At 37.6% G+C, this 23,262-nt stretch overlaps 1 protein-coding gene across 13 annotated transcripts in view; it reads right to left on the minus strand.

Annotated features, from left to right (window-relative positions):
• The window catches only part of TRIP12 (thyroid hormone receptor interactor 12), a 79,031-nt gene that overhangs the window by 16,124 nt on the left and 39,645 nt on the right, over positions 1-23,262 (minus strand). For 5 of the 13 annotated variants that reach the window (XM_074590896.1, XM_074590893.1, XM_074590886.1 and 2 more), the window contains 25 exons: positions 19,179-19,284; positions 17,843-17,979; positions 16,806-16,889; positions 15,337-15,441; positions 14,197-14,345; positions 13,821-13,856; positions 13,639-13,734; positions 13,119-13,211; positions 12,823-12,984; positions 11,102-11,170; positions 10,818-10,983; positions 9,998-10,115; positions 9,702-9,858; positions 9,249-9,402; positions 8,595-8,823; positions 7,770-7,888; positions 6,918-7,125; positions 5,676-5,776; positions 5,375-5,549; positions 4,843-4,984; positions 3,886-4,077; positions 3,025-3,176; positions 1,037-1,209; positions 514-587; positions 208-407 (listed from right to left, as the gene is read on the minus strand). In XM_074590896.1, coding sequence (XP_074446997.1) covers positions 208-407; positions 514-587; positions 1,037-1,209; positions 3,025-3,176; positions 3,886-4,077; positions 4,843-4,984; positions 5,375-5,549; positions 5,676-5,776; positions 6,918-7,125; positions 7,770-7,888; positions 8,595-8,823; positions 9,249-9,402; positions 9,702-9,858; positions 9,998-10,115; positions 10,818-10,983; positions 11,102-11,170; positions 12,823-12,984; positions 13,119-13,211; positions 13,639-13,734; positions 13,821-13,856; positions 14,197-14,345; positions 15,337-15,441; positions 16,806-16,889; positions 17,843-17,979; positions 19,179-19,284 — 3,397 coding nt within the window. The remainder of the gene's footprint in view (positions 1-207; positions 408-513; positions 588-1,036; positions 1,210-3,024; positions 3,177-3,885; positions 4,078-4,842; positions 4,985-5,374; positions 5,550-5,675; positions 5,777-6,917; positions 7,126-7,769; positions 7,889-8,594; positions 8,824-9,248; positions 9,403-9,701; positions 9,859-9,997; positions 10,116-10,817; positions 10,984-11,101; positions 11,171-12,822; positions 12,985-13,118; positions 13,212-13,638; positions 13,735-13,820; positions 13,857-14,196; positions 14,346-15,336; positions 15,442-16,805; positions 16,890-17,842; positions 17,980-19,178; positions 19,285-23,262) is intronic. The other 8 variants (XM_074590894.1, XM_074590899.1, XM_074590895.1 and 5 more) reach the window with 4 other exon arrangements.

Raw genomic sequence — 23,262 nt, forward strand, 5'->3', positions numbered from 1 at the left:
ATTGCTGATGAGCTAGAAAGAACATCAGTAGCTAGCAATGAATTCTTACTAAGATTTAAGTATCCCAAGCACATCAGGAAATTCAAAGCTTCACAGTTTTGGAGGGTGGGAGGGGAAGGAGGGAGGGCAGATAGAGTCCAATTTTCTTTACGTATATACATCTAAGAAATTGCAGAAGTTGTCCCCTGATTTCTCTAGCCAACTTACCAAATTGTATGCGTTTTTGTCCAAATCCCAGCTCTTCCTAATGGGTTGCTTTCATCATCTGTAGACTCCCTCTCCTCCTCAGCTTGCAAACTGTACTGCCTGACTGCTTGATACACAGTCATATTGTATGGCAGTAAGTGATCTCCAATGTAAAACTGCAGTCTATGTCTCACATTCCCTGAATTTAAGAATTGAGCAGCCTGAACAAAACAAAAAAAAACCAAAACACACAAGTTAGGAAGCTAGCTTTTCTTTATGACTCTCCCCACACTGTTCCCTCCTCATACCCTTAGAGCCAAAGCTTACCAAAGATTCATCTATTTCTTCATCTGACCCATCATCATCACTATCCTCATCATCTTCTCTAACTCTTCCATAGCCTGAGATAAGAGAAAGACATCCTCATTTGTTTTTACGTGAAATGCAGCAATGCATTTGTACTCTGACTTTTATAAACTCCACTGTTTAAAACAGTTCCAAAATACATCAGTTTCAAAAAGTAAGGTTCAGACATGTTAGAACAAGTTTCAGTATGAACATCTGCATCAAAAATGCCAGGTTACAGCCAATCTGTCAGTCAGCTAGATTTTACTTCCATTAGTATTTAGACTGAACTGTTTACAACAGGAAAAAGTTTGTCCCAGAAGAGAGGAGATTCTCTGCAGCCTTAGTCTCCTCCCCTGTGAGCCCAATACATTTATAGGTACCTCCCCATTTGTCTTCAGTATGATCCTCACAGTTTTTGTTTTGTTTTAACAGACTATACACGACTGACAGTATTTTGGCTATCCCAAAAAGCAAAACGCAGATGACTGTATAATATATATACCTCTAACTACAAGGTATCTTTCAATGGCTTGTACCAAAGCCAGCGGGTCAATCTTCACAGGTCCACCTTTCCACTGTTTCACATTAGCACAGTCTGGATGTCTTTGCAGTTGGCATTTTAATTGGTGTGTATTGAAGAATTTTAAAGCTTGGGATCCTCTGTTAAGAGAAAAACTCAAAATAATTTGTGAAAAAAGTTGCTACACAAAGAATCTAATAACCATAATTGCATTAAAAAATGCATTCAAACAGGCTTATACATGCATTTATTTACTTGTTCCAAGTATTATTTCTCAACCTATTTCTCTAAAACCAAAACTATTAAGATTTGGATAAACAGATTAAAAATTTTATTCTACAAGAACACCAGAATCCAAGTTGGATAAAACCTGATTTCCAATGGAAGCTACCTGGATTACCTCCAGTTTGAGGTCTGATTACAATATGGACCATAATGACCATCTTTAAGGTCTGAAGTCGTTCAGTGGTCAGCTAATGCCACATGAGATTTAGAGCTGTGTTTACCTGCAGTGCAATAAGGATCAGAATCGGGGGTGGAAAATGCAAGTATCCGTTCATGTAATTTTTAATAAGGACATGAAGAGACAACCTGAAAGCTCCTCTCTTTTTTTTTATTTGCCAAGTACAGTTTATATACATGTTCCATCTCACCAAGCTACCAATACTCAAGCTAGTCATTTTTATACACAAACCTCTTAGCTTGGGCTGCTTCTATTTCCAGGTGCTACTGAAAGACTACCAAATCTTAATGCCTCAAAATCCTCCTTGACATAATCCACAGTAAGACTAGCAGTCAAACAATGCTATAGTAGCCTGACTTTCCATGTTTAACTTTCTATCAAGAAGAATAGCAGAATTTTGCTTCCGTCATCAGCGGCTTTAAGTTTTGTAGTTATCCCACTTTTTACAGAAATAGAGTACATGAAGAAGTGTTGTAAGATGACAGAGCACATACTATTTGCAAAAGCCAGTATCAAGACAATTAATACCTTCAAGTATTAGAAATCTGTGTATTGCATTCATTCCCATGGATTGTCACACAAAACAAATACTGAATTTTAATGTAAGTTAGATTAATGCTATAGTGTGAGGCTCTAATACATCTGCTATAATGGATGTTGTGTCACAGTTAGTGACAAAAAAAATCCAGACTATCTTAACCACCCGAGAGACAGAAGATTTTGGCATTTCAAACTTGAAAGAATAGTTTTCAAAAACTCATTTTCAATGCTCCTCCCCTCCTAACTTCTACACAGTCATAAGACTATGTCTATAACCAAACTGAGCTTTTAGCCAGCACCACAAAATACTTTCAAGACTTACATGCAATTTATACTGCACTACACACCGAATGAAAACTAGTATTGATTTATTATAAAGGTACAGAAAAAAAATTGTAGAAATAGGTCTTCAGTCACTCAGATTTGTTACTTAAAATGCAAATAACAAGTTGGATTCCAACCTTAATCTGTCTTAAGACACAGGGCAGGTCTACAGTTATTTTAAACTATGTTGACAACCAACAATTATCACTCAATCCATTATCATCTTAGAGAACAGAACCTATCTGAATTTGAAAATCTGAAAGTCTAGTGCTGTAATACAAACACTCACCAGTTTAATTACTTCACTAAAAAATATCAATGTCTCAGCAATAAAGAGATTCTTCCTTTCCAGTGTTTGTTACATGGGGAGAAGGAAGACACTTGGATTTTTAAAGCTTAAGTTTAGAGATTGCATTTAAAATTACACATCCACCCCCAATCTCCATGAGAGAAGTTTCAAGATGGTAAGCAAACATTTGGTTAAATATTCAGTCTTCCACTGAACAAAAGATCCAACTGCATAATTGCTTTTGTCTTCAACAGGGTCAGAAGTTTCCATTACCTCTTGGAACTTTCAGCATTGAAACATGTTTTGGAAAACAAAAGCTTCCAACAAAACTGTTACCTGAGCATTAATCCTTACCTGCTCCCTGTTCCATTTCCACTTGGGAAGTCATGCACTTTGACAGGAAACTGTTCCATCTGACTGAGGCAATTGTTCATTTTATGGACTAACGCCAACAAAGGTGCATTTTCTAATGGCTCTAATCTTCCAAGGGGTTCTTCTCCAGGAAGCTGGAATATATTCCATTCTTAGTTATGTGCTTGAATTAATCCTTCTTAAACAATTTATACCACAAGTTGTTTAAAAAAACCAAAACACAAAGACCAGAAATTGAGAATCACTGCTCTCACTTAAAGTAACAGCAATATCAGGATGACTAGATGACACAACAAGTTTATGAAAGACCTATTTCAAAGAATGCACTTTTCTCTCCTGGTTTCAACCGAATAGCCCTACAGATTTTAAGCATTCACCCTTAACCATGAGCAGTAAACTTAATGGAAGCTGTAGTTATCACCTTTCCACTCCTCCACTTCAAATTTCTTCCTTTAAAAACACGACAATCTAGTTTCTTGCAGTATTTAGGACTAAAGAGACCAAGTGGTGAGATTACTAACCAAACTCTTTCCATACCAACTTCTAAAAAGTCAGGAACAACTTTAAAGTTGTTCAACTCAGACAACTGGCCATATCGGAATGTTCTTCCACTGTTGTATGGCATTTTCTGTAATTACAGGGTGTTCTAAAAAGTTTATGGCCTGTGAAAACATAGAACCATGTGGAAGTGGTAGTGTTACACATCTTAGGCAAAAATAAAACATTCCTTCTGTACTCCATCTTTAAGTCAAGGTCACTGCTGAACCTCCTCAGATGGTCAGATAAGTACAATTTGAGAGACAGACAACTAAGAATGACAAAACAATAAACAAGAAAACTTACTGGAGAAGAAAAAAATACATGAAGAAATCTTTTCAATCTGATATCCCTGCTTACAGTATCTTTCTCACTTTTAGATGTCAAATAAAGCAGCAGTTGTTTAACAAACCCACTATGCTGGATTTCAAATGAGGAGACGTCAGACTCCGAGACAATGCTACGGATTTCTACAAGGCACTCTGTTCCACCATCCACCTGAAAAACAGGAAGGCAGTATTTTACCACCGAGGTATTAACGGCTTAAGAAATACTATTTTTCCTCCTACTGCATGGAACAGCTGTAAAGGGAGGGGAAAGAAGGGAAAGTCTATTGAATTCCTATACACTCCAGAAGTAGTGACAGGGCAAACAAACTGAGGATAAGCAATTTCTCCGTTCAAGAGGAGACATTACAGGCAACACCCATATTTTCCCTGTTTTAAAAGAAATGTAAGGTCCCATTTCTATCTCATGCAACATAGAGATAACCTCCAAACACAAGTTCATTGGTTTGTGGGTTTTTTTAAAAACCACCAAAACCCAGATTGGTACATATTTTACATGACATCTGTGTGAGAGAGAAGTGGAGGAAAAGCTTCATATTTTAATGATTGCTTAGATCAAAGTACAGAACTTAACACAGCTGTTTAGCTACTTTAGAAGCCACAGGTTTAGACCATCTACCAAGGATCACAACTGTCTGAGAAACAAGACTCATGTTCTTGAGATGCTAGTAGATTCGGCCCAATCTATTTCTTCTATCCTTTCAACAAAATGCTACTTCCCTCTTATCCTCCCCTCTACCCCCAAAGTTCTTATTGCAAGTTAAGAAACACTATATTCATCATTTAAGATAGCAGAAACTATGCCTGAAATATTTGCAATACTGTCTAAAATGGCCAGCATTCCTCTAGCTTCCTCCTAAATACTTTTACTGCTTCCATGTCCAGCCCCACTCCAAGTCAGTCTGCCATTTCTAACCTGGAGGTTGAGTTGTTCAGTTGCAGTGCAAAGTCTCTGTAATACATTTAGTGCAGGATTGCTTCCATCCATGTTTTCAGAACTAAAATAACGTTCTACAAATTTATGGGCTTGCTCCTTAATCCAGCCCTTAATTTTTTCTCTGTAAAGAAGCACACAAAAGGCACGCTTAGCATTTGCATACTCCAATATTACAGGTAAACACAGCCAGAGTATCATTTTCCCCATATTTAACAGCAGCCACAGACAAAAACCCTTCCCTCTTACTCCAAACACAGCAAAGGTCTGTTCTCTACAGATTACTTCTGCACCATTTTTCCCAATTCTCTGATTTTTCCCCAGCATGCTACTTTAAACATTAAGAGGTTATTTTCTCTACCTTAATTTCTTGATTCTTCTTCCAGAGTTATTTTAACAGTGGCCAAGCTCAAATTTCTTTGATAGGTGCTACTTAATCACCCGATGGGTTATTAGAAGAAAATAGCTGCACCTCAAAGTCAACATCATATTAGAAGTATTTTTGTGCATGTACCTGTTATTGGAAATGGTATCCTTGGAAGCAGCCCTTGCAAGACCACTTACTCCTGCTGTTCGTGCTGGTTCCATATTATTACTGTTGGACTGTGTGCTTAATCTTCCCCACGTTTTGGGATTTAAACTTGCCAAGAAGGAAGATTTAGGAGATTGAGTAGTTGTAGGGCTTTTAGCTGGAGGAAGCAAAGACATAATTAAGAGAATCAACAGGTTTATTATATCCCAGCACTTCCGACAGCCTATAAGCTTACTTTCAAATTTAAAGGAAGATAGAGTATCACATTTTAAGAAAGATTTACCTTGATTGTCTACTTTGTCATCGTCTCTTGGAGGAGAGTATTTTGGTCTCCTTGGCCCTCGTTTTGGCAATCTTTTTCTCTTTAGAACATCACTCAGTCGTCTGTCCAATTTTAAAAATAAAGTAACATGTTTCCATCCACCATATTCACATGCATACCCATCCCTCAGTTTAGGATGCATCTGCCAGCTATTTCAGCTATTTCCTCAAGAATTAAAAAAGGTTCCATCCCATAACAAGGAGGGCACAAAGGAAAAATGAGCTCTGTGAGAAGGGCCCTCAAATCTATTTTAATTGAAAGGACAAAGTGACTACTCCATCCAGAAAGAAGGGGTTTTGCTTGCTGTCACCATTCTACTATGGGCAACCAAAAACAGCCAGAGGTGTCACTGAATAAAGGTTTCTCCCAATTTTCATGTTTTCATTTGTGTAGCCATCTGGTTATTTATGCAAATAGACTTAAGAAGAAAAAAAAAAAAAACACAAACATCCCACAGATCTCTACTGAATAAACATCAAAAAGACACAGGGTATTTGACCTGCCTCCCCAGTTAAAGCCCAGAAAGCATTTTTTCAACAATTTATGGAGTTTCTACTCACCAAGCCCTACACTTCCCAAGTTCACATATTTCAGTTCTGGTTTAAGGTGAGTTTCCTTATTATGCCAACATATTAAACATTTCACCTTTAAAATAACGGCAAATTGTGTAACGCTAAAATAATTTATTCCTACAAGAGATTAATTCCACAAGCGTTCAAAATGGTTGTATTCCAACAAAAGAACTTAAGGATGACTTCTTTTTCCTCCAATCTCCAACAGAAAGGAATCATGCACCACAGCCATCATTTCTCTGAAGGAATCACTCTGTCCTCAAGAGTTACCTGAGACTACAGCTGTTTCTCTTGGCATTCTCCAGCCTCTCCCCAAACAGCATGGATTGTTTCACAACATTACATTGTAACTATCAGGGCACTAGTCTTTTTTTCTTTTTTTTTTTTTTTTTCTTAATCATTTCATATAAAATGAATCAAAGCTACCCATTGATAGCTTCAACACGACTCAATTTAATTCCTTAGAGGAAAATATCACAGAAAAATACAGATGATACTGTAGTAGCCCATTGTCAGTCAAGACTTTTTTTTTTTAAATAAAGCCAACACACCACAAAACAAAACAACAACCAAAAAAAGACACAAACAAAAAACCCACAGATTGTTTGTACACAACAAATAGTGCACTTACCCCTGTGGGCTAAGATCCAAAGAATCCTCCCGGCTGTGTTGTAAGCTAGGAGAGCCCAAATCCGCTGCTGCATTACTGGCAGCAGTTGCTGTTCCAGTACTTATCGTTGTAGCGGTACCCAGCGTTCCTGATCCATTAGTGCATACTTTCGGTGGGCTTGTTAACAAAGCCTCAGACTCTGCTAAGTTTTTCACTTGATGCATCACCCCTTTGCAAAAGAAAAAAGAAATTATCTTCGTTTGGTGGGTTGGTTTGGTTGTGTGGGGTCTTTTTGAAGGGCAGGGTGGGGACAAAGGTGTTTTAAAAGGTAGAAGTCTGTTATTAGAACCTCTGTTTTGACTACGACAGCATTGGCTTACCCCGCCCATCAATAATAAGTCTTAAAAGCAGTTCAACCCTTTCTTGAAAAAGTTAACCTACATAGTTTAAAGAAAAAAATTACAGCAGCACACACAGTAGCTAGAGAAACCCTAAAATCACCAGTAGATTATAACAAAGAGCTCCTGCCAGAGATTCATCAGTTTTGTCCAGTATGACTACCCATGTAATTTCAGCAAGCTATCTTCAGCCTAAATATAAGTTCACTAGCATCTAGTGAGCCTGTACAAACTTGTTCCAGATTCAGAAAAAAACAAGCTTGTCTCCTACAGAGTCTTGGTCAGCTTCTCGCCAGTCATATGATGACAGCTTGCATTAATTTGTCTTTATTATGCAAAAATAATATTAGCTTTTTTACAGCTTGGGGGGGATGGAGTGAGGCATAAAGGATATGGATTCTACACACACACGCGCATGCTTTTGAAATACTAATTAAGGAGGTGAAGAGAAAAAAAAAACACAAGCAAGATTTACCTTCTCTTCTGAAGTAAACACTAAAAATGTCAGGTAACTTTTGCATTAAAATCTCTGCCATCTGCAGGGCTCCAACTACTATCTTAAGGTCTTGACTCGACAGCATGGAGGCAATATGACTAAAACAGACAGTTTGTTAGAATTAGGATTCTTTTCATGTTTTGTTGTTTTAAAAAAAATAATAAAATCAAGCCAGTTCATCTTGCATACACAGTACTGGAGACTGAAAGCAAACAAATTTCATTGTGCTTTTGTAAAAGCTATAAGTAAAAGGACAGAAAAAGTCCTTCCACCTAGATCACTTTTACCATCTGGCATAAAGCAAGAGAGTTTTATTCTTTTGAAAAACATGGTGTTGTGGAGCTTTGTACTAGTCAGTTTATTTTCTAATTGCATCCTTTTATCTAGATCCCTAATTCTATCATCATGTAGGAGAAATCTCATGAATAGACCTTACTAGTTGAATGCCATGAGAGCCTTATTGTTCACACTGTATTACCTCAAAACACATCTTGCCCTCTGAAAAGTTTATAGGCAAGTTTTAGAAATCAGGAAAACAGTAAATGGTAATATTAGACATTACCTATATGGCTGTGTGTACTAGAATTCTAAGTTTCTAATAAGAACACCTAGAGTTGGCACCTACTGTAAAATCTAAGATGCAAAAAAATTCCTGAAGAGCTAGCAGCCACAGATTTTGGAAAATAAATACGTAAGAATTTAAAAGTACATTTTTCCCCTGAAAAAGATGATTCCAAAAAAGTAACCACGAGTTTGAGTTGCAAGCTCAAAGTTAGTTTCTTTCACAATGGTTAACAAACCCACCTAGAAACAGCATGGTTTTTCAGCACATCCTTCAGAAGTTCAGCATCAGCAAAATAAATTATCCTAAGAATTGCTCTAAGGCACTTGTGTCTAACAGCAGGTCCAGCTGAAGAACTATATACTTCATAAAGAACACCGAACAATGTTTTGATAAAGGATTTTGCCAGTTCTGGGTCCTCTTTCATTAGTTGTGCTCGAGCATCATCCTTCTTCAATTCTGAATGTCCACCTGTGAGAAATTATTCAATCAATCACTGCATAGTTCTTTGCATCTCTGCTGTGATGATTACTTTTTTTTTTAAAGCTGAATTAGTTTAGCTCTTGAATTGAAAAGATATAGTTTAAGAACTAGGAGGCAAACTGATGGCAAGAATGTAGGTAGAAATTCTCCTCTTTCAAGGAGTCAAATCTTTTTTCTTCACTTTTCCAATTTAATGGATTTTCAGTTCTCAGGAAAAGAGTTCACATGTTAAAAAGAACGCATTTTAACAGTTTGAGTTTTGTTGTAAAGCTGTCTTCGTTCACATAAATCAGAATAATTCTATGTTCTACAGAAACCACAAGAAATACATTAGCTAAGTAGTAGACTGTTGTATAGCCCAGCATAAGTCAGCCATAGCTAGAGACACCAGGTGTCTCCTAAGCTTTACTTACTAGTGTTTGTATTGGCTAAAGGGTTTGGTTTTCGCTGAATGGCACGTGCTGTTCCAGTATCCTCATTTATTTGCTGCATAGAGTTAAAATCAATAGTATAGACACGCCCAAGCGTAGACAGGCTTATTTCATCCTCACCAACCTGATGAGCTGCCTAAAAACAAGGAAGAGTTTAAAGTTAAGAAATCGCTAACAAATAGGAAGCTATATGAAAGGTAATGAGAGGGCAACACAGTAGGAAAAACAATGACTGACAAATACACTAAGAACAATGATCAAATCACCCATTACTGAATGCCAAAATAGTGCAATATCAGAGGTTGAAGGAAACTCATGTGTTTCTGAGTAAGAACAAGGCTGGTATTTTCAAAATCATAAAGGGGGCACTCAATTCCTCATACAGCCGCATTCGTATTTTAAAAACATCACCACACAAATGTGTGGAATTATTACCTCTATTATTCGACTATCAATCCTGTTATAGGGATGCCAAAGGCCCCTGTCATCTCGCCATTGCCATATCGCACCATCTGTATTTTGTGCGTTTCCTTTCTTCAGCATAGTATCAACAGCAAAGATTCCCTCTTTTGGCAGGCAAGGCATCAGTTCACTGTAAAGAATATTAAAACAGTATTTTACTAGAAGTATACAATAAAGTTTGTCTAAGCTGAAAACTGTTTGCTTTCATTTTAGAGAAGTTATGGATTCTAACATACCAACCAGATCCAACCTAGGGCTTCATAACTTACCAGATAAGAGAAGTAAGCTCATAAAGTTCTTGAGGACTTCGTGGAACAAGGTCAATTTGTTCTTGACAGCTCCCATTTGAGGCTCCACAAAGGAGGAAATGAAGCGTTTCTGCAATATCTATAAAATTATTATTTATGAGATTTCTGTGTAGTGTCTAACACAAAATGGAGTCCGTATTCTGATACGGGCAAAGACAGTCACTGCCCTATGCAAATAGGCAGTAGACAGTAGGACAAAAGCCATCTCTTTGAACATTCTAAGAAACATGTTTGCTCTCAGGTCTAGGGTTTGTGGTTGTTTTGTTTTTTTCTTTACAGGACATATAGGGGAGAAATATCACTCAATACACAGGACACAGAAGAAAACAGGGGAACCACAGTTGAAGTGACAAGTCAAAATTTACAAGATGAACAGAAGAAAACAAGTGAGAACTAAGACAGCTACACAGCAGTTACTCTTCTTTACGGTTTCCCTTAGAAAGGGCCTTTAAATAACGTTTCCCCACCCGGTAAAGACTACAAAAATAATTATTCAGCTTGTGTTGAAATGAGAGTAACTTCTGCAGCTAATACAGACTCAAAATTAGGCAAGCAGCCTAGTGACAACAGCTAGAGATAGGAAAGGGGAGAAAAACCCCTCAGTAAAAAAAAAAACCAAAATTTTCAACAAGATTAGCTAAACTTAGTATCCTGGGGAAGAATAGTCAGAGAGAAACATAAAAGAATGCAATATTTGCATAATCGAGTGCACAGAGTTCCATATTGACCATAGGCATTAACTTAAACAGGCCCCCCAGAATATGAAAGAGCAAGAACTCACTTTGCTTCATAAGTTGGACTGCAAGTGTAGGACAATTGGAGCACATTAAGGAAAACATGCGCACCACCATGATGAACATTCCTGAGCTCAGGATAGGAGGCGTCACTACCAAGAGTTGCTGGATATTTGTTAACAAGTCCTTGGAAGCAACCTGCTGGAGCAAGTTCTTCAGGAGGGAACAGTAAAATTAAAAATGTTAGTCTGACTTTGAAAGGTAAGCCCTTCGGAGAAACAGAGAGGGAAGAATGAAACAAAAATCCATACCCGAAAACCCACACCCTTACCTCCTCATGCTGGAAGTTGTCCACTAGCCGTGCAAAACAGAGACAAGTGCTTTCAACAGACTTTTTGTCCTATTATAAAAAAAGTCAAGTATTTGTTTGTATTAAAATATTTTAACTTGCATTAGATTATCCTGTCATTTTGATGCATTCATAAAAGTTTCTCCAAAAAGGCCAGATGAATCACATTTTACAAATATTACAGCTCTGAATTTTAAATTCATTGATATAGTCTAAACTAACCTCCTGATATGGCATACTCCCTGGGAAACACCTCACATTTGCAACACAAGTACCTTTGGGGCCCTTTAGAGATCAATAAATGAGTCTGTAATATCCTTTTTGGATTCTACAAGGAGGAAACAAAAGGAAAGAGAGCTACAAAGCCAGAACAACAAGGAGATATAGATAATAAACAGGAGTGAAGGCTGCTGCTGTTCTACAGACTACACGAAGCCTGATTTTTATACCGTGTGTGCACCCAAGACAGCAAATACAAAGACACCAAGATACTAAAGATTGCTCTAAAAATAGCTCCAGTTAAAAGTTCATTGAAACAGTTGAAAAAGTTCACCTGAACATAATAAAACACTTTTATTGTAAGGGTGGTTGAACACTGGAGGAGGTTGCCCAGAGACGCTAAGTCTCCATTCTTTGAGGTTCTTTTTAAATAACAAAAAAAAAAACCTATGCAAAACCAAACAAATAAAAAAAAATCAGCTGGACATGGTCCTGGGCAACCTGCTCTATTTGACCTTGCTTAAGCAGGGGGTTAGGACTAGATAACTGAGTGGTTCCTTCCAACCTCAACTATTCTGTTAAGAGCTAACGCTTTTTTTTTTGCCAGAAAAATTCCACTTCAAAATTTCTTTAAATCTTACTTTTGTGGGCTGTAGCTTCTCTTCAGAGAGCAGAAGTCTATACTTGTCCCTACTACTGCTGAGAATGGTGCTTCCTGTTTCCGAAGCACCATCTAAAGCTGACATTTGACTTCTGTGAACCTGCCTCAAAGATTCAAGTAGTCTCTCAGCAAGATGTTGGCAAAATTAAGAATAGCACAAGAATACACGAAAGCTTCCATTTAGTTGCATTTGTTAAAGAACAAGATAATTTCTCCGTTTTCACCTTTTTAACAGGGATCTGCCAATCAAACAGTATGTCCAAATCTCTTTTGGTGCAATAGTCGTGAGCGCTCATTTATGAAGACAGCAGCATTGCAAGATAGGCAGATCTCAGGAGCCCCATGATTTAAGATTCATCACTTCAAACTATTGTGCAAGAGTAAGAACTTGCTTTTTAAAAAGCTGTAAGGCCTCCCAAAAAGTCCAATAAGAAAGAAAACCACAAAAATTGAAAGTGAAACTTTTCTGAGCCTGAAGTGGGAGGGAATCTTGCAACTCATTTGTTAAGAAGAAACGTGAGTAAGGCTACTGGATTTCCTCTTACTGATTGGCAAGAAGGACTACAAACCCATTATTGTTCACGCTCTAAGTCAGAGTACCTTATTTATCTCATTTTACAAAACTAGTAGGGGTGTCATGAATCCTTACAGCACATTTACAAAAAAACAAAGCGTCCATATGCACGTTAGAATATCACAACTGACAGTATAGGAACTTTAAGGCAATTACCACATTGCAAAGTCAAGAACTAGGTATCTGGAGGCAACTTTACACTACTTTCAGGTAAAAATGAAAACTCTCCATTTTAGAATAGCTTCTTACCTGATGCGTTAACCTTTGTGTAAGCAGTGGCAAAGAGTCTGCCACAAAGTGAAACTCATCAGGTGTTATACTCTGGCAGCAGTTGGCAGCAATAGCTAGCGCATTCCTCTGTGCATTTATGCTGAAGAATTCCAGATACAGCAAACAGTCTGCCAACCCACCCTATAATAAAATAAACAAGCGTTTTCATTCTCAGTATTGATAAAACCACAGAAATTTGTTTTCTTATTTCACCCTCACGAAGATCACCAAGATACAGAACTGGTAGAGGTAAAAGTGCTTTCTTTTTTACTTACTGCCTGCAGAATGGCTTTACTATGTCTGCGAGATAACATCTCCAGCGCTGTAAGCGCCTGCTCTGCCACATCAATGCACTGAATAACTTGCAGCTACAAGAAAACAAGAAAGGTTGTAGATCAATTTCTAAATCAGTTTGTAAAAAGTAACCTTCATTAACACTTGGACAGTTAGCCTGTACTACGACACACATGCTCATGCAGCTGCACTGCAAGCTGTAATCAAGCCAGCCAATTTAAGGCTAGATCAGCTATATAGTTACTCCAAGAGTTACCAGTTTATATAACTTCACAGTATCTTTGCAACACCAATCAGAAAATACATTCTCAGCGAATCAGGTAGTGTTTTTCAGTAATGGTGTGAACAAAGGGTAAACTGGTTTTTAAAAGCTTCTCATGCATTAATTATCGTCTTGTAAACTATGAAAAGGAGACATTGTCTTAATGGTATATCCTGAAGTTAAAACAAAAGATAAAAGTTACCTCAGATTAGTTTAACACTGTTTTGATTTCATTTTACCTTTTCCAAGAAGACAGGAATTGCATCTACCACTACAGCAGATGATCTGGGAAGTGCTTCCATCATATATGTTAAGGCCCGACATGCATGGTTCATCTATTAAGTATACAGATATTTGGTTTTAATTTAAGATGATACATTTTTGTTTATCAAAAGTTTCTTAAACATTAAAAATCACTTACAATGTCAAAGTTGTGCTCCATCTGCAGCAGTGTTATCTGTTTTTTTAAAAAAAGTATTGTTAGTTTAGTAAAAAGTACCTAGATATCAACATAAAAAAGGGCACAAATCAGTATCATAGTTATTGACTCAGGACTTAATTTTGGTAAGAGTTTCAAAAGAGCCTCTACCTATTCTTGAGCTATTAAAGAATTACTAGAACTACCAAAATTTAACAAAATGTGCCTTCAAAACCAAATAATGAGATATATGGATTGATACACATACACACATATCTAAAATTAAGAATATATAATCTAAATAAAGAGTATTTCATTTAAGCAAGATATTAAGTGAAATATTATATCCTCCAATAGAAATATGAGATTTAATCTTTACCAAAGCTGGTACAACACTCTTGACTGGAAATCCTCCTAATGTTTCTTCATTGCCCATGACCAACAGCTGGCACATCTCAATCACTGCCTGAAGTTGCTGACTTTCATCAGTGGCTTGGAGACCTTGTAAAAGCTGTTGGGCTTTAGAACCTAGATACCCAGAAAAAGAAATTAGGAAAGCAGATATTAGAAAACTTAAGTGTTCAAGGGAACAGTTATGCTATACTTCTGCCAGAGTGGAAGACCAGAGATAGTTTGTTTTCCTCTGTATTTGTAGTTTCACTTCCTTTCCCTGTCATAAAAAGCGGGGGATAGGAAAGGGAGACAAAAATCTCACTCTTGGCTGTCTTTGCAGGGCAGGCTGGTCAGCACAGGGAGTCCACCACACTGCTCACCATAGCCATCTTGCCAACCTACAGCAGGTGCCAGAACCCACACCACTCCACCTTTTAAAAGCAAAGGACTTTTCAGCACACCCCTGGACAATACAGCACAGGGAGTATCCATGAGACCCCATCCTCTTCTTGGCAGGCAGCGTAACAGGCTGCCTTTGGCTCTCCTGGAAAGCCAAACAGACATGAACTATAAGGTACACATCTTATCCAGCTGCATAATGCAGACATGGTGGAACAAGACTAAGGACCCGCGTTCTCACTGACGCACTGTCTGAAGAAAGTTATTTCTATCTGAAACATAAGAGACTTTTGAAACTATAAGCAACATACCTTAGAAGTGACATCTACTAATAGTTTTAAAGCTAGCTTAAGCATTTGTTTAAAGCTAGCAAAAAACCCAAAGGGGTTGGAGAGGTCTTTTGTTAAGCAGTCCATCATGCAAAAGAAAAAGATAAGGAAGGGGTGAAAAGGCAAGAACCCTCCCTTCCCCACCTAGAAGGGAACATTAAGATGCCCCAAAAAAAAAGGAAAAGAAAAGAAATACAGCTAAAGCAAATTTCTCTTCCTGATAGGAAGAGAAGCAAATTAATATTGTTGACCAGTGATCTAGCACTATCAATGACATACAAATCTCCAACATGTAAAATATTATATTAAACTACAAAGCTAATACAAATATTAGAATTTACTAGTGGCTGAATTCTGCTAGTCTGGAAGTGGAAAGAATTAAGTCAAATTAGACAAACTTTGCTTACTAGCTCCACTTCCAATTGTCCTGTGGAAGAGCTGCGACATCCGAGGACCAAGAGGGCCAAACAGGTGAGGAGGAAGACCCCTAGCCTCTAATAGAGCTAAAAGCAAACAGAGGATAACAGCCATTGTCAAAGCTTCTGCATATATTTTTAAAAGCTTAAATTCCATGATGCTATAATTTAAAGACTACTAGAATTTTGATACTTTAAGAAAGAAGAGTTAGATGACTGCAGCTACCACAATTTCTAAAAAACACCAAAAAGATGACCTTTATGGAACAAATAACTCATTTTTGTATGCATCAGAGCATTAAGGGCCTTTAAGAAGTCACCCACTGAGTTTCCAGAGTTACGTATTTCACAGAAGAAATCTGGTCTCCTCAATTGTTATAAGTCTAGATCTAGCATAGCAGATATACCAGACTGATTTCAAATCTGAACTCAAACTACATAAAATAGGTTAAGCTTATCTTCACATTTTTAGGAACTGAATGGCACTATTAATCTGAAAAAAAAAAAAAAGACACTGAAAAAAGGTTCACAGCTTTATTTGCTGATGAGCAGGAGAGGCAAGAATTCTGCTAGATATTAGACATTCTTTGGCTTTGTTTTTGAACACTTTTCAGTAGTGTTACGTTAGCTAGACTAAGTGGGTGATTCTGATTTTTACTGTAGCAACCATGACTACTGCTGATAGATACAGTAACAATTAATAGTAAAAACCAGTTTAGCTCAATTTTCCTAATGCATACCTATGCTTACTGAGGCCGATAAGCAAGTGAACTGGTAGTGACACAGCACTCATTTCCACATTATATATCCACATTAACTGAAACCTGTCATTTGCAAGGGAGATCATGATCTCAGAACTCCTTGCAATGTAGTGGCAAAATCATTAAAACAGTTGTAGGACATGCAAACCGATTTACACCTGTCTGTACTCTCAGGTTTTGAGAGAACTGAATCCTTTAGCCCAAGCACAAAAGCATGCATTTGAAGAACATGTAGATTTTGTTTGGTCAAAGCTTACAGCAACATGGGTATCAATGACAAGCACACAAAAAAAAATGTTATCCAGAAGCAAGGCAGAGTAACAGTAGGCCTAACCTGGCCTGTCACCTGAAAACGTTCTTGCAATTCTTTCATATTTGAGCTTACACACTTAATAGGACTGAGTTCTCAGTTCTCCCCCCACACCTGAAAAATCATCAATAGTAGTGTATTATACACCATGTAAATAAGTAAATACACTATGCCACCCCCTCCAGACACTACTTACAAATTCTTTAGTGAATTAAGGCTTCTAACTCCATATTTCAGAGCCACTGTAAGCAAAGCAACACATTCACAGAGAAACAAAATATAGCCTTCCCACTATGTATAACACAGAATTTGTGTAGGTATGGTTATTTATAAGCTGCAAACAGAAAAAGTGAATAGTAAATTAATAACAACTTTTATACCTTGTAGTCTTCCCATCTCAGAATCATCTGACTCACTTTCTCCAGAGGTTGTCATACCTACAGCCCCAGCAACAGAACTAGAAGCTAAAGAAATAAAATAGAGAGTAATGAAAGTTACAGTGCCTTTAAAGCTACAAAATTCACTTAAATTTTGCCATCAAGGAAAGCATCCACCATCAGAATAGTGCTCTGCATTTAACATTGCCACTACCATACTTCTATGTAATTGTAATTTTAAATAGACCAGTCTACAGCTCTAATACTTTCCAAAAGCTGAAGAGAGGCTATATCAACACAAGATAATGAAAAAAAAAGTACAGCTATATCAGCAAATTACCTTTCAGAGAAATTCACCTGTATGCTTAGTAAATTTACGCTTTTCTTATTTGACTGTTACGTTGCACTTAGCTTCCATTAATTTTGACTTTTTTTTGTACTGATGTAGCTAGCTTTAAGCAGAGAACATCTGAGATTTTCTACAATCCAGCATAATTGCTGGAAAGCTCCTTTGAACTCACTACTGATTGGGACCAGATGATAAAATTAAGTACCATTTAATAGGACTGTGCAAGTAAGAGCATTTAACTTGGTTACAAATTTCTCCAGTACAGACACTTGCAATTTCAACAGAAAACTTGTACAATATTTATGAGTAGTTACAAAAGAGCTTTTACATGTAAAAGCATGCCTTCTGTATTCTGAATAGTTTGGTGTCTCTTCAGTTGGCAGTGCAGTAGTTTATGTAGCATCAGATGGTTACATTTAAAAAAAAAAGAAAGGTAGATGCCTGAAAACTAAAGTCTACTTTATTGAACATAGTTTGAAGACTACAAAAAAAAGCACAACCAAAACATGTACCAGATATCCAAGAGATCAGATTCAAAAGAAAAGGTCCCTATCACTCAAAAGCTTTCCAGAATTATTTACCAGCTTAAATAATTTCTCCACAGAACTTAAACCATTTAATTATTTTTAAACGCAAAGCAGCTTATATGAGCAGCTATACTAAAAGTGCTTCAGTTGGAATTTCTTCTTACCTGCAGCTCCCTGGGGAGCCTCATCTGTACGCGCAGCTGAAGAGTTAACTCCATCCTGGTTGTTGTCAGGATCAGCCATCTTCTCCTGTCGGCGAGCTTCAGCTGCTCCTCTTTTGCCCAGGCCAGAGCCTCGCCGACTAAAGGTTCAAAAAAGAAGTTTCAGACCTTATGAACTAAGACAAGAGATTTATTAATGTGAGACCCACATAACATTTATGTAGATCACTACCACAAAGTTGCACAGACTAAGAGTCACAGAATCAGTCTTCACAAAACTATCCAACTCTTCTTTACAGTCCTTGCCCTGCACCATGACAGTGATTTGTTTATACTAACACATTACCCCTAGGTCCTTACATTATACCATTCAAGATAAGGCAGTCTACTGCCTAAAACAGGCTAACAAGCAAGATTAAAGTGACTGTTGGTTACAAATCTCGTACACATTTGAGAAGTTTGATGACAGAGTAACTATCGTTAAAGGTAAGTTCCGAACTACTGAAAGCACAAAGAGAACTCTGATGTTAAACTCTCTTTTCAGTGCCAGAATAAGTTTGAGAGCACAAGCCTTTTTAAATTTGCTTTTTTAAACACTGTCATCACCACTACAAATATATATGCCTATAAAGAAAACAGTCAAATTCGAATGCACACTTGACAACAGAATCGGACTTCAGAAGCTTTTTTTTATGGCATTGAAGATGGAAAAGAAGTTGTGCTGGAACTACTAAGTGTAGTTTAGGCTTAAGAAAAAAAAATAAAACTTCTAAAGCTTCATAAGTCTACCTTCAGAATACACGCAACTACAAAAATTGTTTTTATCACAGGCCACATTTACTCTCCCCTCCCATTTAATCTACCAGCTCTTTAAAATTATTAATTCAGTACAAATTTTCACCTGCATCAGAAAGTATATTAAGTACTGAGATGCAGCTACTTACAAGCAGAGTCAGCTTAACAATGTAAACTATTAAAACAGATTCCTGTGTGGTACCATGAAGTCTTTTATTTTTCAAAACAGTCATCTGTTTTATTATTTGTGATGGACAGTAGTTTAGCACTCTCTGTTTTTGTGTTTAATATCTTTTTAAATACCACTTCCCTAAGGAAAGGATTTCCCTCCACCCCATAGCTGGGGGACTTACTGAAGGTCTGATGGTGACAAATTCTATGTACTATCCATGACACTGGTGTACAGAGTAACCCAGCAGGCCTGAAAAACTACAGCTACTTCTACAATAGCAAATAAGAGACAGACAATGCCAGTTTTCATGCATGAAAACAACATTAATATCAACGCACTGCAGTAATTAGGTTTCATTATCTTAAGTCTTACCTGGTGCTAGCACAGGAGCCCGTGGTCTTTTGCCGTGTGCTCCGCCGCAAACTGGGGAGCTCAGCAGGTGGTGATTCACTGCGCTTCTTTGTGGATTTTCTTAGACCTATGTAATATGTAAAGAATTGAGAGTAAGTCAGTCTTTAAATACACAGCAGTTTACAAAGAAGTGAAACTGCTGTGTACAGGAAACTTCTATGTAGAAGAACAGCTTCCACACAAGAACCACAATAAGCCCATATCAGCTTTTAGTCCCGTTACACTGAACTGCTATACCATTAAAAGAAAGGTACAGGTGTTTACTTTTACTCATTATTTTGAGTTAAGTAATACTAAATTCAAAGTTGTTACCTAGATGCCTGTTCCTAACCTACACACTACAGTTACAGAAGAGCTTGTAAGTCTCTCACGCTAAACAGATATCACGTTATAGGATACGAGCTTATTTCCTCATGCTGATGTTCAAAATGCTTGAAATAAAAGAAGATACTTTAGCTTTAGACAGAGAGAGAAAAAGAAATTACACAGGGGGGATGGCAGTGGTGGTTGCATCTGTTTTCATCCACTGGTGAGTAAATCTGTGCAACATAATCTCCTTCACTAGCCGAATCATAGTTTTTAAGTCAGTTTTATTCACATTAGTATGGCTTAAGAATAACCACCATAAATCAAAACCATGTTCCACTCCAGAAGTCGAGCACTGACAGTGTTGAGATCTCTCATACGTATTATTTGTGTTCCTATTTCAACCACATCCCTTCAACCCCTATCACCATCATAAGGTCTTCCTTGAGGCAAATAACCAAGCATATCTCCACAGCTTTGGAAAAGGAGTTCAAGTTCTTAATTTAGAAGTATTTGCACTGCTGAAGACTGACCCAACTGATATTAATTTGCTCTAGGTTATGAAGCCATTGTTCTGATGACATATCCCAACACAGAACCAAGTAAATCTTAAGTACACAAAAAAACCCGTGCAATACAACATTCTCGGATGACGAGCAAGCTTACTATCAGATTGAAATATCCTGTAACAGCTTCCAAACCAGAAGGCTGATTAAAGCGTCAAAAATCTTTATCAGGCCCAGCTTTACATTTCGGTCCCCTTGCCTTTACAATAAATAAATAAAATAAGAGAATCCCGTAACATTCAATTTAGATATACTATTACTAGAACAGATGTAAATAATTTTGAAAAGATGTGAAGTTAGATCACTGCTCCCTCTTCTGGCAACAGAGCCGAAATAAAACATTTTAGTGTACAATGTTTTTGAGCACAGTACCTATCAAACTACCTCCTGTCTATTTCCTTCATCCTAAAACATTCCAGAAATGCTGAGTTGTGGCACTGAGGGATAAATATCCAGTCAGAAGCTGCATAGTAAATGGAAAAGGGAAAGTGATCTGAAAAGCTATTACTGACCTGGTCAATTGTCCTTTCAAATACTTTACTCTATTTGACCCAGGAACACAATGCTGTGTGCAGTTAAGTTCCATGCAGATGAAGATTAACCTGGTATTTGTGTAGTTAATACACACCTGTCTTACTAACTCATGAAATCCGTCAACCTTTAGAAAACAACAAGTTTCTGTATTTAACAACCATCAAGCACTGACCTGAAGCAGGCCAGCCACTTAAACTTTCAGATGGTCTGTACATATAGAACAAAATAAGTAAATTTTTCAATACTCAGAAAAGCACTGGCATTTTTACTACATATGCTTTCAATCCAAAAATTTAAGTTGAAGTTTCTACAACAGAAATACATGATGACTTCAACCCTATTTACACACAGTAAGACACTCACGGGGAAGAGGGAAGGGGAACAAAGAGTAGTGTTATAACGTGAAATACAAAACAAGATCAGTTTGAAACAGTTGTAGCAGGATCCCACGCCACAGCTATCTAAGCTTCTCAAGTACTAGAAGGGAGTACAACAAAACTCCCCTCACAGCTGGTCACATTCTACAATAGAAAACTTATGCTTTAACTGGCACTAGGTACTGGCACTGTAAACTCCACAGAAAAAATGCGTTTGCCACCCTGAGTTCACATTACGTATGGAAAAGTAGGCTACTTGGTACCTATAACATTATGGTGACATTTTAAGTGAGATGTACTTCTGCTTTAGAAGTTAATCACCCTGTTATAGTAGAGTTCACTGGAAAAATATACAAAAATATTGTAATTCTTTATGTCAGCATGACACTTACTGCTTGTGGCTACTCATTTTCAAGTAGCCAGACTAAATATTAGGTAACTTCATATCATCTTAGTAATAGGCTATCAATGAGACACCACACACCCACTGTAAGTGAAGTAAGATTGACTTAACCTGAATCAAAATAGGCTTTTTGCTAAGGGCAAAGGTTTCACAGAACAGCAGAGCTAGCTTAATTTAACAGTATGGTACACTCACTCATGTCTTATTGTCCCCAAACCAGACCCAAGATGAACAAAGTGCACAACTGATACACACTTTCTTCTCTGTTAGTATTCAGTTTGGTGACCTGAGCTTGCTTAACATGGGTCAGATAAGCACAGACACCATGAAGCAGCAGGGCAGTCAAGCTGTGAAATGGGCTGTCCTTTTCTATAAGAGGCATTAAATTAGCTGAGCCATCTCTTTAAACTGAGTTACGTCAGTAACAGGGTTTTAGAGAATATAAAGAGTCACCCAGTTACTGCTTGGTGGATGAGCTGCAGAATACATCACAGCCTGAGCACCCAGAAGAGTTGAGCTCATTTTCTCCTACCGCTCAGAAAGAATGTTCTATTTGACAGATCTTTTTGCATGTTTCTCTTTTCCCAAGGCTTTATTTCTATACATCCGATGTATCTACCAGAGCACATATGAACTTCCACCTCCCTCTATTAATTTCAAATGCTAAAAAGGAAACGACAAAATACTTTTCTGAGCTTGTTCCCTCCTGCTGTTCAATGCCACTCTCCGTCCTTAAAGTTCGTTGTTTAAGAAGGCTTCTTAAAGTCAATCTTACCACCTGCATCTTTTGCAAGTCCTCTGAGTCTTCCCAATACCATAAGCTCAGGACTGTGAATTTCATCAGCATAGGACTGAACCTTCTTGCTTTCACTCGCATTGTCCTCAAAATTTGAGCTCCCCCTTACCACACAGCCAGCATGGCATCCCAGTGGAGTGTTAGTCCTCTATCTGCGGGAGCTGCAGGAGGCTAACGCCCCCAGCCTTCACTGGTAAACAGGGCACAACCAGCATTCAGAGAGATGGGATTAGAGATGCCCTGTGACTGCCTGACAAAGGAAAGCACCAGTCTTATTGCCACAGACAGACAGCAAGGGCTTTCAGGGGAATTGGTTTGATGTTCACCTCCAAAGGTTGTTTATTCAGCGCTATTTCTGTAATATACAGGAGTTATCATAAGGAGATTTGTTTCAAAGAGCTACTAAAAGTTATGAACATATTTTCAATATGGACTTTCAATAAACCAAAGGAAAATTATGTTTAAGCAGCTCATATTCAGCAACTGCAAAAGCTTTGGACGTAAACTTCGGAATTAAAGCAGAGGCATGTGCTTCCTTATGACAAACAGATATATTGCTTATACCCTGACATCATCCTATTTGCATGCCAAACACTCATGTTAATGACTCTAAAGCAAAATAGATCCAAACAGGCTAAACCTGAAACAGCACAGCCTAACAGAAATCAAATAAAAAAAAAGTAATATCTTAAGAACATCTTCATATTTAGGTGTGTTTATTGGTCAGCTTTTTTTTTAAAGGCATTTTTTGTTGCATGAAAGAACAAGTTCTGAATGCAGCTGTACTGCCTTCACTTATTTTAAGTCTGAGTATATTACCCAAGCCAAAACAAAAGTTAGTCAAACTTTCACAGTCCATAACCTGGAAAGCCCTTTAATTGCAGTCCAGAGAGATAATCAGCAGAGATTTACTTGTTAGGACTGGAAGTTCAGACTTCAGACTGGCTCCTGTGTTGGCATGCTCTCCCCCTCACGCCATAAAGATAGGGTGAAAATAACTGTTGCAGGGGAAGGCAAGACAACCTCCTGTCATTCTAATACTCCACTATTCCCTTCCCTCACA

This window comes from Larus michahellis, chromosome 6 (genome assembly GCF_964199755.1).
Source record: "Larus michahellis chromosome 6, bLarMic1.1, whole genome shotgun sequence".
Lineage (NCBI taxonomy): Eukaryota > Metazoa > Chordata > Aves > Charadriiformes > Laridae > Larus > Larus michahellis.